Consider the following 17,710-nt stretch of genomic DNA (forward strand, 5'->3'; position numbering starts at 1 on the left):
TGAATCATAGAAATGCTTTCGAGCGCTTCGTTTTCCGAAGTCGCCCATAATTGCCTCATGAGGAAACTTCAGGCGACTTCAGAAAACAAAACACTTTCGAGTGCCTGTCCCCAGACGATTTTCATTTTAGCCGGTGGAAGGCAGATCGGGGATATTAGTCGCAGCGAAGAAGAGATGATGTGTCGCCTGGCGGGTAATCTCCCGGAAACTGCCCGTGTGGCCAGACCCTTACGGGGTTATTTACCAAGCTCTGAATACCTGAAATTCCCCAAAATCCGAAAAATGTTTGATTTTTTTGTGTTATAGTAGGCTTAAAAAAAATCATGAATTTTTTGGAATTTATTAATACCCCCGAGGGCTAAAAAGTATAAAAAAAAATATAAAAACACAGCATCTCAAACCTGTTGAGGTTGCATAAAAGTCAATGGGAACAGTCCCATTGATTTTTGGTTGTGTCGGGGGTTTCGGGCAATTTCACTATATTTTCGGGTGAAACCCCGTGAGGGGGTTATTTGTCAAGGTCCGAATTTATCTCAATATCGGCTGCTACAAACTCCGATCTAACCCGCTCAGGTTTTTAACACTTATTTATTATGACATTTTCCCAAAAATGACCTTTGCAGGAAAAGCTCAGATTTTCATGATTTTTTCAACCGACAGCTCTTAAAAAATAGTGAAATTGCCTGAAAATGTACATGTAAAATGTACATCAGATAGATATTAAGGCAAAAAGGAAAAAAAAACCACAAGGAACGGATACACTTTGCCAAAAATTAGAATACCCCAACGTTTCGGCACTATAGCCTTTGTCAAGGGAAAATCCCCCCTTCACAATTTAAACCACTTTCATTTTTTTGGAGTTACTGTTCCTTTAACAAGCAATAGCAAAATAGTACTCATTCTCAAATCCAAGTGCAAAAATGGAATGAAGTGCGCATTGAGGTAATCCATCACTCCAACATTAATCCCACCATTCAGTCAAGTGAATTGGGTGCAATAACTTGGAATAACTGTCAGCATGGGCATTATTAACGCATCTAAGGGTGATTCACAACATAAAATGACCTAATATTATGCCAAATAGAGTTCTGAACCACAGGTTGCCCAATTGCCCAGATTTTGGCCTTTTAGACAACTGTGATTAAATGCTGCTGTAATATGTGGGATAATATGGAGAATTGGATGATGGAAGCTCTTGGCTGTGAGGGAAGCTGATCTAATACCAATGTTCTTTGTGTTCCACAGGGAGTATAGTTTATTTGGGAATGATGATTGGAGCGTTCTTCTGGGGAGGCCTGGCAGACAAGGTTGGAAGAAAGCAGTCTCTTCTTATATGCATGTCTGTCAATGGATTCTTCGCCTTCCTCTCTTCTTTTGTCCAGGGCTATGGACTTTTCTTAGTTTGCCGTTTACTCTCAGGATTCGGGTAAGTTGTCTTCATATCAATTTCAATTTCAAATTCAAATTCAATTTCTTTTATTTTTATGCACTTCTAATTAACAACGTTTTCAGCTACTACATATATACACTTTTTTATACCATAAAATATTTTAAACTGTTGCAGAGGTGTTTTCTGACAACAATTTGTACTATCACTCTGTAGAAGATGTCCCTGTGCTATACTACTGTTTGTGGATTCTATAAAGCAGGGATGTGCCTTATATCTTATAAACGGGGACCAATGTGCCCTTCTTTATGTCAGGATGCTCCCGGTTAGTGCTTTAGCAAAACAAATTCCAGGGGAATGTGTTCTGTCTGTCATATATTTATTTATGTCTGTCATAATTTATATTTTTGGAAAAATCCAACTTCAGCACCAGTATTCTGAGTTAAAATTAAATTATGGCCAGCAGGCAAAGCACTGTTTTGAGTATTAATGTACTGGGGGTCATTTGGAAGGGTTGAACTTTTTGGACTTTTGTCTTTTTTTAAACCCAAATGAACTATGTAACTTGTGTCCAAAAGCTACTGCTATTTCATTCCAAGGGCGTAACTATAGAGGAAGCAGACTCTGCAACTGCAGGGGGGCCCAGATGATATAGGGGCCCGAGGAGGCCCTAATTCATTTACAATTTCAATAAATATTGGTAAAACAGGTCAACCTATAGACATTTTTGGGGTCTGAAAAATAATTTGCTGTGGGGCTCAGTGATATCTAGTTACACCACTGATTAGAGATGTCGCGAACTGTTCGCCGGCGAACTTGTTCGCGCGAACATCGGGTGTTCGCGCTCGCCGGAAGTTCGCGAACGTCGCGCGACGTTCGCCATTTTGGGTTCGCCATTGTTGGCGCTTTTTTTTGCCCTCTCACCCCAGACCAGCAGGTACATGGCAGCCAATCAGGAAGCTCTCCCCTGGACCACTCCCCTTCCCTATAAAAACCGAAGCCCTGCAGCGTTTTTTCACTCTGCCTGTGTGTGCTGAAGAGATAGTGTAGGGAGAGAGCTGCTGCCTGTTAGTGATTTCAGGGACAGTTGAAAGTTTGCTGGCTAGTAATCGTTTTGATACTGCTCTGTTATTGGAGGGACAGAAGTCTGCAGGGGTTTGAGGGACATTTAAGCTTAGGTAGCTTTGCTGGCTAGTAATCTACCTTCTACTGCAGTGCTCTGTATGTAGCTGCAGTGGGCAGCTGTCCTGCTTCTGATCTCATCTGCTGACTGCTGCAATAACAGTAGTCCTTGTAAGGACTGCTTTTATTTATTTTTTTGTTGTTTTACTACTACTACTACTACTACTACTACTACTACTACTATAAGAGCCCAGTGCTATTAGTCTAGCAGTGTTGGGGAGTGGGACTGGTGTGCTAATCTGCTGCTCCTAGTAGTTCAGCAGCACCAACTTTAATTTTTTTTTTTTAATATTCATTTTTTTTTTATTTTACTTTTTTTTATTTTACTACCGCTGTAGTAGTGTATAAGTTGACCTTTTAGGCATTATTTGCCCTGTAGGCATTATTTGCACACTGTTTTCTTCAACCCGCCATCGAGCTGTGTGACCTTGTTCACATTCTGTCTAAATATCCATAATATTACCGTCTCCAGAAAAAACACCGGAGTCACTTTTTTCAAGCAGCCATAATATATTTTACGTAATCCGTATCCACCGCTGTAGTAGTGTATACGTTGGCCTTGTAGGCATTATTTGCACACTGTTTTCTTCAACCCGCCATCGAGCTGTGTGACCTTGTTCCCATTCTGTCTAAATATCCATAATATTACCGTCTCCAGAAAAAACACCGGAGTCACTTTTTTCAAGCAGCATTCATATATTTTACGTAATCCGTATCCACCGCTGTAGTAGTGTATACGTTGGCCTTGTAGGCATTATTTGCACACTGTTTTCTTCAACCCGCCATCGAGCTGTGTGACCTTGTTCCCATTCTGTCTAAATATCCATAATATTACCGTCTCCAGAAAAAACACCGGAGTCACTTTTTTCAAGCAGCATTCATATATTTTACGTAATCCGTATCCACCGCTGTAGTAGTGTATACGTTGGCCTTGTAGGCATTATTTGTACACTGTTTTCTTCAACCCGCCATCGAGCTGTGTGACCTTGTTCACATTCTGTCTAAATATCCATAATATTACCGTCTCCAGAAAAAACACCGGAGTCACTTTTTTCAAGCAGCATTCATATATTTTACGTAATCCGTATCCACCGCTGTAGTAGTGTATACGTTGGCCTTGTAGGCATTATTTGCACACTGTTTTCTTCAACCCGCCATCGAGCTGTGTGACCTTGTTCACATTTTGTCTAAATATTGATAATATTATCGTCTCTAGAAAAACCACTTGAGTTACTTTTTTTCAAGCAGCATTCATATATTTTACGTAATCCGTATCCACCGCTGTAGTAGTGTATACGTTGGCCTTGTAGGCATTATTTGCACACTGTTTTCTTCAACCCGCCATCGAGCTGTGTGACCTTGTTCCCATTCTGTCTAAATATCCATAATATTACCGTCTCCAGAAAAAACACCGGAGTCACTTTTTTCAAGCAGCATTCATATATTTTACGTAATCCGTATCCACCGCTGTAGTAGTGAATACGTTGGCCTTGTAGGCATTATTTGCACACTGTTTTCTTCAACCCGCCATCGAGCTGTGTGACCTTGTTCCCATTCTGTCTAAATATCCATAATATTACCGTCTCCAGAAAAAACACCGGAGTCACTTTTTTCAAGCAGCATTCATATATTTTACGTAATCCGTATCCACCGCTGTAGTAGTGTATACGTTGGCCTTGTAGGCATTATTTGCACACTGTTTTCTTCAACCCGCCATCGAGCTGTGTGACCTTGTTCCCATTCTGTCTAAATATCCATAATATTACCGTCTCCAGAAAAAACACCGGAGTCACTTTTTTCAAGCAGCATTCATATATTTTACGTAATCCGTATCCACCGCTGTAGTAGTGTATACGTTGGCCTTGTAGGCATTATTTGCACACTGTTTTCTTCAACCCGCCATCGAGCTGTGTGACCTTGTTCACATTTTGTCTAAATATTGATAATATTATCGTCTCTAGAAAAACCACTTGAGTTACTTTTTTTCAAGCAGCATTCATATATTTTACGTAATCCGTATCCACCGCTGTAGTAGTGTATACGTTGACTTTGTAGCATTATTTGCACAGTGTTTTCTTCAACCCGCCATCTAGCTGTGTGTATTATCGTTTCCAGAAAAACCAACTGAGTTTTTGTTGTTGTTGTTGTTTTTTTAAAAATAATGCCAGGCAAAGGCAGGCCGCCACGCAGAGGCCGTGCTAGGGGCCGTGCTGCTATGCAATCCTGTGGCCCTAGCAAATTGCCCAGTTTTAAAAAGCCAATGACCCTGAACTCCCAAAATGCTGAAGAGGTAGTTGACTGGCTTACACAGCACACCCCATCCTCTACCGTTTCTAACTTTACCACAACATCCTCCTCATCCTCCACTGCTATGGCCACCCACGTAACACTTCCTCCACCACCGGTGCCCCTTCTTCACTGGGGTCAGAGGAGTTATTTTCCAATGAGTTTCTTGAACTGAGTAATGCGCAACCATTATTGCCAGAAGAAGATGAAGGAGATGAGGACCTTACACCAGATTTAATTCTGGCAGAGAACACGATAGAGATGGACATAATGAGTGATGAGGAGGAGGTCCCCGCTGCTGCTTCCTTCTGTGATGTGTCAGAAGAAATTGATGCATCTGAGGAGAATGATGATGAGGAGATTGATGTTTTGTGGGTGCCTAGTAGAAGAGAGCAAGAGGAGGGTAGTTCAGATGGAGAGACGGAGAGTCAGAGAGGCAGTAGGAGAATAAGACTTAGAAGAAGCAGGGAGGACAGCCCGCAGGGATCAGCAGGGCAACAACATGTATCGGCACCTGTGTTCAGCCGGCCAACGCACCCGCCATTGCCGCCAATACCGCCAACTCCGCCAACTTCTACTGTTACCGCCAGATCGCACACTTCCAAAAAGTCAGCAGTGTGGGATTTTTTTAATGTGTGTGCCTCTGACAAAAGCATTGTAATTTGCAATGAGTGCAGTCAGAAACTGAGCCTTGGTAAGCCCAACAGCCACATAGGTACAACTTCTATGCGAAGGCACATGAGCGGCAAGCACAAAGCACTTTGGGAGCAACACCTCAAAGGCAACAGGCAAACTAAAAGCCACACTCCTTCTGGTCCAGCATCTTACTGCTCTACCTCTGCTCTCCTTGACCCGTCTGAACCACCCTCCACTCCGCCTTCCACCTTGACCACCTGTTCCCATTCCCAGTCATCTGCCACCAGCCAAGTTTCTGTGAAGGCCATGTTTGAGCGTAAGAAGCCAATGTCTGACTGTCACCCCTTGCCCGGCGTCTGACAGCTGGCTTGTCTGCACTCTTAGCCCGCCAGCTTTTACCATACCAGCTGGTGGACTCTGAGGCCTTCCGCAAATTTGTAGCAATTGGGACACCGCAGTGGAAGGTACCCAGCCGCAATTTTTTTTCTAAAAAGGGAATACCACACCTGTACCAACATGTGCAGAGCCAAGTTACCGCATCTCTGTCACTTAGTGTTGGGCCAAAGGTCCATATGACTACTGACGCATGGTCCTCCAAGCATGGTCAGGGCAGGTATGTCACCTACACTGCCCACTGGGTGAACTTGGTAATGGCTGGGAAGCAGGGAATGGGTAGCTCAACAACAACAGTGGAGTTGGTGTCACCGCCACGGATTGCACGCGGTTCTGCCACCACCTCTACTCCTCCATCGCTCTCTACCTCGTCTTCTTCTTCTTCTTACTCTGCTGCTGGGTCCTCCTTCTCCTCCTCCACACCTGTGCACCCCCAGCTCCCCCTAGGCTATTCGACGTGCCAGGTACGCCGTTGTCACGCTGTCTTGGGGATGACGTGCCTGGAAAGCAAAAACCATACCGGATCTGTACTCCTGTCATCTCTGCAGTCACAGGCCGATCGGTGGCTGACCCCACACCAACTGCAGATCGGAAAAGTGGTGTGTGACAATGGAAGCAATCTGTTGGCAGCGTTGAGACTAGGCAATTTAACACATGTGCCCTGCATGGCACATGTGTTAAATTTAATAGTCCAACGTTTTGTCTCCAAGTACCCAGGATTCCAGGACGTTCTCACCCAGTCCAGAAAGGTGTCGGCCCATTTCAGACGTTCCTACACAGCCATGGCACGCCTTGCTGACATTCAGCAGCGCTACAACATGCCAGTCAGGCGTTTGATTTCTGACAGCCAGACTCGCTGGAATTCAACGCTCCTTATGTTGGAACGTCTGCTGCAACAACAAAGGGCCGTCAACGAGTACCTTTTTGAACTGGGTGGTAGGACTGGATCTGCACAGCTGGGGATTTTTTTCCCCCGTTACTGGGTGCTTATGCGCGATGCCTGCAGGCTCATGCGACCTTTTGAAGAGGTGACAAATATGGTCAGTCGCACCGAAGGCACCATCAGCGACCTAATACCCTTCGCTTTCTTCCTGGAGCGTGCCGTGCGACGAGTGACAGATGAGGCTGTAGACCAGCGTGACGAGGAGCTGGAAGCGCACGATTTCTGGTCGGAATCACCAGAACGAACCCAGGCACCTGCTGCAACGCAGGGAGAGGTGCCAGAAGTGGAGTCAGAGGAGGAAGGTGGCTTTGTGGAGGAGGAGGAGGAGGACCAACAGGAGCAGGCTTCCCAGGGGGCTAGTGGTGACCTTTTGGGGACCCCTGGTCTTGTACGTGGCTGGGGGGAGGAGACCGTGGATGATGCAGTCCTTGATAATGAGGAAGCGGAGATGGATAGCTCTGCATCCAACCTTGTGAGAATGGGGTCTTTCATGCTGTCATGCCTGTTGAAGGACCCCCGTATCAAGAGGCTTAAGGAGAAGGACCTGTACTGGGTCGCAACGCTACTAGACCCTCGGTACAAGCATAAAGTGTCAGAAATGTTACCAACATACCACAAGTCCGAAAAGATGCGGCATTTACAAACCAGCCTGCAAAACATGTTGTACAATGCTTTTAAGGGTGATGTCACTTCAGGAACTCATCAACATTCCAGGGGCAGAGGTGCCAGTAATCCTGCCACGAGCACACCTGCAAGGACAAAGCCCTTTGGCCAGTCTGTAACGTCAGACATGCAAATGTTTTTCTGTCCAAGGCAGCGCCACAACCCTTCTGGATCCACCCTCAAAGAACGCCTCGACCGGCAGGTAGCGGACTACCTGGCATTAACTGCAGATATCGACACTCTGAGGAGCGATGAACCCCTGGACTACTGGGTGCGCAGGCTTGATCTGTGGCCAGAGCTGTCACAATTTGCCATGAACCTCTTGTCTTGCCCAGCCTCAAGTGTGCTCTCAGAAAGGACCTTCAGTGCAGCAGGAGGGATTGTAACTGAGAAGAGAACTCGCCTAGGTCACAAAAGTGTCGATTACCTGACCTTTATTAAAATGAATGAGGGGTGGATCTCGGAGGGTTACTGCACGCCGGAAGACTTGTTCTGACTTCTATGCAGCTGTCCTTCTCTTCAAGCCTCATGACTCCACACACAGCTGTCCTTTAGCGTCCTCCTCCTCCCTCCGCCACCGTTACAAACTAGGGTGCAAACCCTACTGGTTTAATTTTTTCTGGCCTCTGTGCTTCAGTGGCTGCAACCAAAAAAACTGGGCAAACAATGTCTACAAGGTCAACGTATGGCAAAAAATGACTATTTTCAGCATTTATATGGCATATTTTTTCTGGCAACTGTGCTTCAGTGGCTGCATCCAAAAAAATGCATATTTTCTGCATTTATATGGCATAATTTTTCTGGCCTCTGTGCTTCAGTGGCTGCAACCAAAAAAATGCATATTTTCTGCATTTATATGGCATAATTTTTCTGGCCTCTGTGCTTCAGTGGCTGCAACCAAAAAAATTTATATTTTCAGCATTTATATGGCATAATTTTTCTGGCAACTGTGCTTCAGTGGCTGCGACCAAAAAAATGACTATTTTCAGCATTTATATGGCATATTTTTTCTGGCCTCTGTGCTTCAGTGGCTGCGGCCAAAAAAACTGGGCAAACAATGCCTACAAGGTCAACGACGTTGACCTTGTAGGCATTGTTTGCCCAGTTTTTTTGGCCGCAGCCACTGAAGCACAGAGGCCAGAAAAAATATGCCATATAAATGCTGAAAATAGTCATTTTTTGCCATACGTTGACTCAACGTATATGGCAAAAAATGACTATTTTCAGCATTTATATGGCATATTTTTTCTGGCAACTGTGCTTCAGTGGCTGCGACCAAAAAAATGCATATTTTCTGCATTTATATGGCATAATTTTTCTGGCCTCTGTGCTTCAGTGGCTGCAACCAAAAAATTTATATTTTCAGCATTTATATGGCATAATTTTTCTGTCAACTGTGCTTCAGTGGCTGCGACCAAAAAAATGCATGTTTTCTGCATTTATATGGCATAATTTTTCTGGCCTCTGTGCTTCAGTGGCTGCAACCAAAAAAGTTTATATTTTCAGCATTTATATGGCATAATTTTTCTGTCAACTGTGCTTCAGTGGCTGCGACCAAAAAAATGCATATTTTCTGCATTTATATGGCGTAATTTTTCTGGCCTCTGTGCTTCAGTGGCTGCAACCAAAAAAATTTATATTTTCAGCATTTATATGGCATAATTTTTCTGGCAACTGTGCTTCAGTGGCTGCGTCCAAAAAAACTGGGCAAACAATGTCTACAAGGTCAACGTATGGCGAAAAATGACTATTTTCAGCATTTATATGGCATATTTTTTCTGGCAACTGTGCTTCAGTGGCTGCGTCCAAAAAAACTGGGCAAACAATGCCTACAAGGTCAACGTATGGCAGTTGTTTAAAGAGAACAGTAGATTACTAGCCAGCAAAGCTACCTAAGCTAAAATGTCCCTCAAATCCCTGCAGACTTCTGTCCCTCCAATACAGAGCAGTATCAAGCAGATTACTAGCCAGCAAACTTACTATCATCTGTCCCTGAAATCACTAACAGCTCTCCCCCTACACTATCTCTTCCAAGCACACACAGGCAGATTTTTCAGATACATTTTTGCCCTTGATCCCCCTCTGGCATGCCACTGTCCAGGTCGTTGCACCCTTTAAACAACTTTAAAATCATTTTTCTGGCCAGAAATGTCTTTTCTAGATGTTAAAGTTCGCCTTCCCATTGAAGTCTATGGGGTTCGCGAACCGTTCGCGAACCGCTCGCGTTTTTGCGCAAGTTCGCGAATATGTTCGCGAACTTTTTTTCCGACGTTCGCTACATCCCTACCACTGATTGTAACCAGGGGCTGAGCAGAGGGGTACGCAGCAGAATTTGAAGGAAATAAAAGAGCATATCTCTATTACTTGACACTGACAAGATTATATATTCCATGGGACCATGCCAGCAATGTGTGGGACAGGAAAGACTCAACCTGCATCCGACCATTACCTGCAGAATGTTTCCATTGTAGGACCCGCACCCAACCCACATACGCATATCAGTGGTTCAAGTCACAAAAAGCAACTTGAAAACACAGCCACTACAGTATTATGGTATCCCAGTGTGACCCAACCCCCACCCACCTTGAACGCCCAAAATTCAGCCTTAACCCTTCTGATCCGTGGGTCTCACAGGTATCCGGCATGACTAATGCCAGCATCACCATTGGTATTGTTCCGTGTTCCCATTGCACCTGAACAAATACTGAAACTACAGATATGTACATCATATATTAACCAGAGGCCTGTATTCTTTAAAACATTGATCCCCAACCTGCAACTGGTGAGTAACATGTTGCTCCCCAACCCCCTTGGATATTGCTCACAGTGGCCTTAAAGCAGGTGCTTATTTTTGTAAAATATAATATTTTTTTCTTTCAATTCAGTTTTGAAATTTCTTTAGTTATTTGGCGTCTCCTGTATCCAACCAGCTCCTTGTCTATTCCACAACACATGTACACCCACTGGAGCAGTGTGTGTTCCACTTGTTTTTCATTGTTTACATTTTATTTGTTATTTAATCATTTTTGCACTATGTGTCCCCTTGTTGTAAAGCGCAAAGGAGTTTACTGGCAAGTCCAATAATGATATGAATAGGTAATATTGTTTGGTGTCAAAGTCAATCTGTCAGTGGGGCGCTTGATAACAATCAATAAACAGAAGAAATATGTTCATTTCCTGCTGCCAAAAAATAATCTAATGGCATGTAAAAGGATAGATCGTCAGTGCCCACAGACTAATGAGAAAAGACATCAAATAAATAGGATTTTTCACAGTAATTGGTAAATGTCGTATGGGCTTTATTTGGGTTCCCACAAGGCAACAGCCTTTCTGAATCAAGTTGAATTCAAATCAGAAGTCAATAATAAAACATTTGTACAATACAGTACAAAAAGTTGGGTCATTCCATACTATCATATACCTACAGCCATCTAGTTGCTGCTGTAATACAGCTTCCATCATCTCCACTACCCCATTGGGGGGCTTGCAGCAGTAAAAGAGGGAACTGAGCCTGAGGGCCAGTTAGAGTGAGATTTGAGGGTGAAAACCCTATGTGCTGTTAAGGTTGCCACCTTTTCTAGAAAAAAATGGCAGCCTTCCTATATATTTATCTTTTTTCCCTATGAATAACATTGGGATCAACCATCATTTTTACCGGCCAGGCCGGTAAAATACCGGCCAGGTGGCAACCCTATGTGCTGTCCTAGGAATCCTTGAATCTATGAATGAATGATAGATATTCCAAATGAAATCCATCTATTATATAGTAGTCTGCCTGAACAAAAATGTCACCCTCCTCCTTCTTTAACCTTGTTATAAGATATGTGTACTCTGATTAAAGGATGCATACATGCAGCACCAGCGCAGCACTAGAATATCAGCTCTGTAGCTTCTTTGACATTTTCAAATAAAGTTTGTTTTGTTTAATAGCTTTACCTTAGCTTCTCAACAATAGCCCAGAATGCACTGAGCATGGGCAGTGTCAAAAGGTGGCAGGACAGGGGCGGAACTACAGAGGAAGCAGACCCTGCAGTTGCTGGGAGGGGGGCAGGAGGGTAGAGGGCCCAATAAGGCTGTAATTAATGAGTGATTTCAATATATCTTGGTAAAAGAAGTCACATGACAAACCTTTTGGGGCCATAAATGTAATATACTGGGGAACCCAGTGACGCCACTGGTCAAAAAATTGGGAGCTGCTGTGGACAACTATGAAGGACTGAATAATTACTATTATAAAGCTGCTGAACGTCTAGCTTGATAGAGTTAGTTCAGTATATAAACTCTAGCATTGCTAAATGTATCCTTTTTAGCCTTCAGTTCTCCTTTAACTTTTGTGCCTTGTACTTGATCCAAACTTAGATATAATTAATCCTTATTGGAAGTAAAACCAGCCTATAGGATTTATGTCATGTTTACATCATTTTCTAGTAGACTTATAGGTATGATGGAAATTACGGAAATAACCGTTATCCAGAAAACTCCAGGTCCCAAGCATTCTGGATAACAGTTCCCACTCCTGTACTGTGTGAGGCTGCTGGATACTGGTGCATAGAAGAGAGAATTTTAACAAGCATTTCATTAAGCAAACATGGTAGAAAAGTATTTTGCAAGGTCAGATGTGCGATCTGTTAGACAAACAGCAATTACAAACTTCTTTAAAGTTCTGCCCCTTAAGCATTAGCCTAACTAAAACCTATTTTCTAATATAAATATAATCACTGTAGTCACATATTGTAGGTCTTATCTGCCAATGTTGTTGCCATTCATGTGGGTTTGAATGTTTGCCTTGAAATGATCAATGTGCTTTTTCACATCATTGGAAGAGTCCCCTGTTATTCTGTCCCATTGCAGACATTCTAAAAATAATTTATTATAATAATGGCTGTCGTGTAATATTGGATTTTCCTTGGTGATTTATGGTCTGAGATGCACTTAATGCTTATCTATCAGTTTATGTAATGTTCATTTTTCATGCTTAAGAAAATGAGAATTTGAGTAGGTCATAAATTATAGCAAATAATAATCTCAACACAATGTTTATTAAAAACACTCTGCTTGATATTACTCCTTAACCAGTTTAACTAGCAGTTAACCCCTATTGATGTTATTATAATGTATTTATATAAATATAAAAATATAATATACAATGTACTTATTATATATATTTATATATATATATATATATATAAGTACAGTGCTTAGTGATGACATCAGTTATAATTGGTGCTTAGTGCTTAATTTATGTAATAATTATTTAATAAGGACTTATGTAATAATTATTATAATAAATAAAGTACCCCCTTTTTGTAAAATATGAGGATTAGAAGCAGGGCCAGGCCCAGCCAGTCGGGCGCCCTAGGCAGTGAATGGGAGAAGGAGGGAGGGGAGGAAGGAGAACTAAATGGAGGGGAGGAGAATGAGACGGAGGGGAGAAGAATGTAATGGAGGGGAGGAAAATGCAACGTAAGGGAGGGAGAAAAATGCAACGGAGGGGAGGGAGGTAGGAGAATGCGATGGAGGGGAGGGAGGAGAACGTAACAGAGGGGAGAGGACTGAGGAGAAAGAGACAGAGGGGAAGGGAATGCAACGGAGGGGAGGGAGGAGAATGCGATGGAGGGGAGGGGAGTGAGGAGAATGTGATGGAGGGGAAGGTGACAGGAGGGAGGGGAGAGCGACGGAGGAGATGGTGACAGGAGGGAGGGGAGAATAACGGAGGGGTGGGTAAATGAGGGAAGGAAAGGGAGTTAGATTGAGGGGGTGCAAACCCAGCTAGTGGTATACAGAAGACAATTTTAGAGGTAGCTGCCCAGCGCCCCCTATCATTGCGCCCTAGGAAGCTGCCTCTTCTGCCTACCCCTAGTTCTGGCCCTGATTTGAAGTCACCTTGGAGAGCCATGACCCTTATAAAAGCACTAGGCCTTTGGCATTGTGCCTTTATATGGTTATGGAACTCCTCAGTGACTTAGAATATCCTTGTATTTTAGAAAAGGGGGTACTTTATGTACAGTATATTAGATTCAAGCTCTGAGATATAGGTGAGCAAAATGACAAACTGCTAGAGACGTTGTTGCCATGCTGGACAATGTGAGTAGAGTCAGGCCATGTGGGACAATATGAGCTGCTCCTGGAGAACATTTCACCTTATAGTCTACAAGGTGGTCATCTTACATCTATAAGGTGATATATTTTTGGGGTGCTGTGGATGTAAATGTGGCATGTTGCATGTTGGAAGTGCAGATATCAGATCACTGTTGAGCTTCCCTGTAGAGCTTTACTGGCAGAACTGGCCTCTTTGTGTAATCACCTTTCTTAAAAAGCAATGGATGGAAAGACAAGGGCAAATTCAGGGCCGGATTTACATAGTGGGCGCCCCTGTCCCCTCCCCTATATTCATGCAAATTTTCATTATCTGGACTGGAGCAATGTGGACTGGAGCATGTGAAATTTAAAAAATTATTGTATATCCAGCGTATCCCCTGTGTTTTTGAACCAATGTGGGTGTGGTCCTGCCGCCCTAGGTCCAGGCCTAGGTGGCCTTTCCACAAATCCAGCCTGGGCAGGTTATACCTCATCTATTCTGTAATAAAGTTACTTTACCCCCTATCCCCTGCAGGATTCCTTGTAGTTGTCCTTTTCTGGGTACCTGTTCCAAACACCTTAATGAGCCTGTATAATTATTGCCTCCAGCCAGACTTTATGTCAAGTGCAATTATTTATTTTTAATCACAGACACTTAACTTGTCTTCTCCGGGTCTCCAGTAAATGTCTTAATACATTTTATGGAGCACCCTCCTTTGCACTGCCTAATAAATTGCTTTAGTTATCTGTCCTATATTAAACCTGGGGATATCTAAAGCACCTACACTGCCTCGGCTTGCTTCATATTTAAAGGCGCAGGAGTTCATTTACTTACCTCTGTTGGATGCTGATGCATGCAGTGGAATAACATACGTCAGCAAGGACCCAGGACAAAAAAAATGATCGGTTGAAGTCAAAAGGATCACCTGGCAACACCAACATTTCTTCCACTTTGCATTCCTTTACAGTGACATTATATGAAATAACACCATAAAATGATATAGTGCGCAAGATGTGGGTGTTTTTACCACAACCCTGTCCATTAGTTATTCTAATCAGGAAAAATTATATACAAATGGATATACATTTCGATTTTTATTAGTGAATGCATTGGTGATTCATGTAAAATTTTAAATGACCATAACTGATGTGAATTAATTCACTATAGTTCATTTGATAATACACTGGTACATTGGTGATAATTACTGAATTTAAGTTATATACCCTATTTGTTAGTGTTATATTTTGGCACAAAAAAATCTGCAAGAGTTATAGCAGAAAATCGAGATGACATAAACTGGCACCAAAATACTTGCATCTTGCCAGAATTAACACTGACGTGCTCTTATGCTTTAAGCAAATTGGGCTCACTCCTCTTTTGTAATCATGGATGCTGCACTAATTTTGGTGGACGAAAAAATTAGTGAAGGATCATTTTTGTGTTCTTTAGTAAATGGACTCTTATATTTGTATCTGTTTATCACTATGAAGAGGTGCTATTCCATGCATCAATGCCTCAGTGCAAAGTAATTTTTCCCCATTGTCGCCCCATAAACCAGCACAAAATAGTATGGGCTAATAATGTGGACCCCCTGGGAGGGTTGGAGGATCCTCGTTACATAGTAGTAGGGAGCCCTAGTGATTCCTGATAGCAGCCTTGCATGCAATTCATGAAATCAGACTGAATTGGTAGGTTAGCACTAGGTGCTGGCACTTTCTTTGCTTTTGCATTAGTATGGCTGGACTGTGTGTCACACACTGAGGGGCTTAGTCAGGATTTATTTTTATTATTTTCTGTGCTTCAGGTATTGGCAAGAGATAAGGGTACATCTTATCAGCACATCAAATTTTAGTCACTGAGCAACATTTTCAGTATATGATGACCCTCTATTTCCTCTGCTAAGTACATTCTGGGAGTAAATTTATGGAAAACACTTGTTACAAGGGCAGTTTCCTAAAGCTGGCCATAGACACAAAGATACTGTTGTAAGAAAAAAAAGGTTTGTACAATTTCTGACAATGTATGGAGTGTCCTGACATTTTTAGTACTATAGCGATAAGAACTCTGCATGTATTGCCTATCTGACGATATCAGTGGGTGACTGTCACTACTATTTGTTGGACATAACTTTTCATAATCATGTCAATTAAAGGCCCTAGCATCATCTGATTTGTTCTTGTTCCTACTTATTGTTAACGTCTATAACAACTACTCATCTATGGCCAGCTTTACACTAATGTGTCTTTGTGTTTTTATACAGCATTGGAGGAGCTCTTCCAACTGCATTTTCATACTTTTCGGAAGTCCTTGCACGAGAGAAGCGAGGAGAACACTTGAGTTGGCTGTGCATGTTTTGGATGATCGGTGGAATCTATGCATCAGCTATGGCTTGGGCTATTATTCCGCATTATGGTAAGTGGACCCTTATCTTGCTGTACTAGGACTATGTACCATTTGAACTAATAAGAACCTGAAAGCAGATCTGTCTAAATAGAGACCTGTGGCCCCCTGTCTGTCAATGCTGGCCTTAAGGGGTCATATACCAATGATGGATGCAAGGGCTGCAAGAACCCGTGCCCTGTTCTTTGAGGAATCTCACATCTGATTAAAATTTCAGAGTTAAGTGTAGAGTGCATATCTGGAGAGTAGAAAGCAGCACTGTCCTTATAGCGTGCCATAGGGCAGACCTGGGGATCATTTATAAACACTGGGCAAATTTACGCCTGTGCAGTAACCTATAGCAACAGTCAGTGATTAGCTTTTTTAAGCCAGCTGCACATTAATCAGTGAAAGCATACATATAATTGTTTGCCATGGGTTATTGCCCAGGTGCACATTTGCCCAGTGTTTATAAATGACCCAGCATCTTTTTGCAGCCTGAATGTTAGTGGATAAGTGAGGGGAAGCCTATGTCCTGAAAGCCCCTCATTTACAAACTTAAAGAAATATGAAGATGCCACAGATGCCCATTAAAGAGGGCAGTATGATTGTGGCTCTTGAAACACATGCTCCATAAAATAACCCCATTACGTTGTTCCATTATTTTTTTTTTATAAAACGATTGGATTCGGTACGTCACATTATGATATATTTTATGTAAATAACTTTTTTTTTTCATCTAAGGAAACCCAAACCCTATTACTTTATTCTACAACTGACAGCATTTAACAAAACGTAAACATTTTCATTGGATATTATTCACCACTTTTGTGACTTCTCAGAGCAAATTGCCTGTTGTGCAACATGTGACCAGCCTATTGAACTGCTGCTCTCACTTGAGTGCCATTACCCGGCCTGGTTGCTCAGTATGGAATCATCCGAGCATAATAGGGTTGTTTAGACCAAAGCTTTTCCCAATTCTGTTACTGGCTGAATGCACTCTGTGCGCAACATGGATCTGCCATTAAATAGAATTATTCCTTCAAGGCACAAAAGGGTTGGAATAGAAGAAGTAGAGATACAGACTAAATGGAAATTAATCGTATCTTTTTTAGTTTGCTTGACTGCCTTTTTATTATGATGCCTAAAACTTGGGCTGAAAATCTATCATTTGGCTGTACCTCACTTATGTAATTGAAAAATGCTTAAAGGGGAAATTAAATGCAGAAAGAAATGACGAATCAGCAGACCTTGTGCTTCTATCATGTGGCTCAGGCTAGTTCTGTCCACATGCTTTGCCCTGTGTGTGTCTACTGACTCCATCACCCACACAAATGAGTAGCTGTCATCAACACTGAAATGCATTTTGTAGTTCCAAAATTAATATTGACTATGATAGTATTCATTGGGACCTTGCTCTTTTACTGATTTGTGTACTCTCATGCCATTTAATGATAACAGCTGCTTCAACAACTCGGTATGGTGTCTGCAATGTGAACAAGAAATGAACAAAGTAAGATTTTAAAAATGCCTGTACGATCCTCAATATATATATCTGTGTTCAGAACGAGGCATTTCTTTTCATTTCTCTTTTTTTCTGTCATATGAAGGTAGTGATTATGGTTTTGTTAGCTGCTTCCCCTACTGATCCCTTGGAATGAGCAGATAAAGAAATTTGTATACTGAAAATGATTACTTTACTTAATTGCTGTCTTTGTCTCTGGTTTATAGATAAAGAGGTGTTCATTATACAGGTGGTGAA

At 42.3% G+C, this 17,710-nt stretch overlaps 1 protein-coding gene across 1 annotated transcript in view; it reads left to right on the plus strand.

Annotated features, from left to right (window-relative positions):
- sv2c.L (synaptic vesicle glycoprotein 2C L homeolog) overlaps positions 1-17,710 on the plus strand; it is a 111,488-nt gene that overhangs the window by 54,338 nt on the left and 39,440 nt on the right. The window contains exons 3-4 of the mRNA XM_018265337.2: positions 1,246-1,426; positions 15,830-15,981. Of these exons, the coding sequence (XP_018120826.1) occupies positions 1,246-1,426; positions 15,830-15,981 (333 nt within the window). The remainder of the gene's footprint in view (positions 1-1,245; positions 1,427-15,829; positions 15,982-17,710) is intronic.

This window comes from Xenopus laevis, chromosome 1L, assembly GCF_017654675.1.
Source record: "Xenopus laevis strain J_2021 chromosome 1L, Xenopus_laevis_v10.1, whole genome shotgun sequence".
NCBI classification, from domain to species: Eukaryota; Metazoa; Chordata; class Amphibia; order Anura; family Pipidae; genus Xenopus; species Xenopus laevis.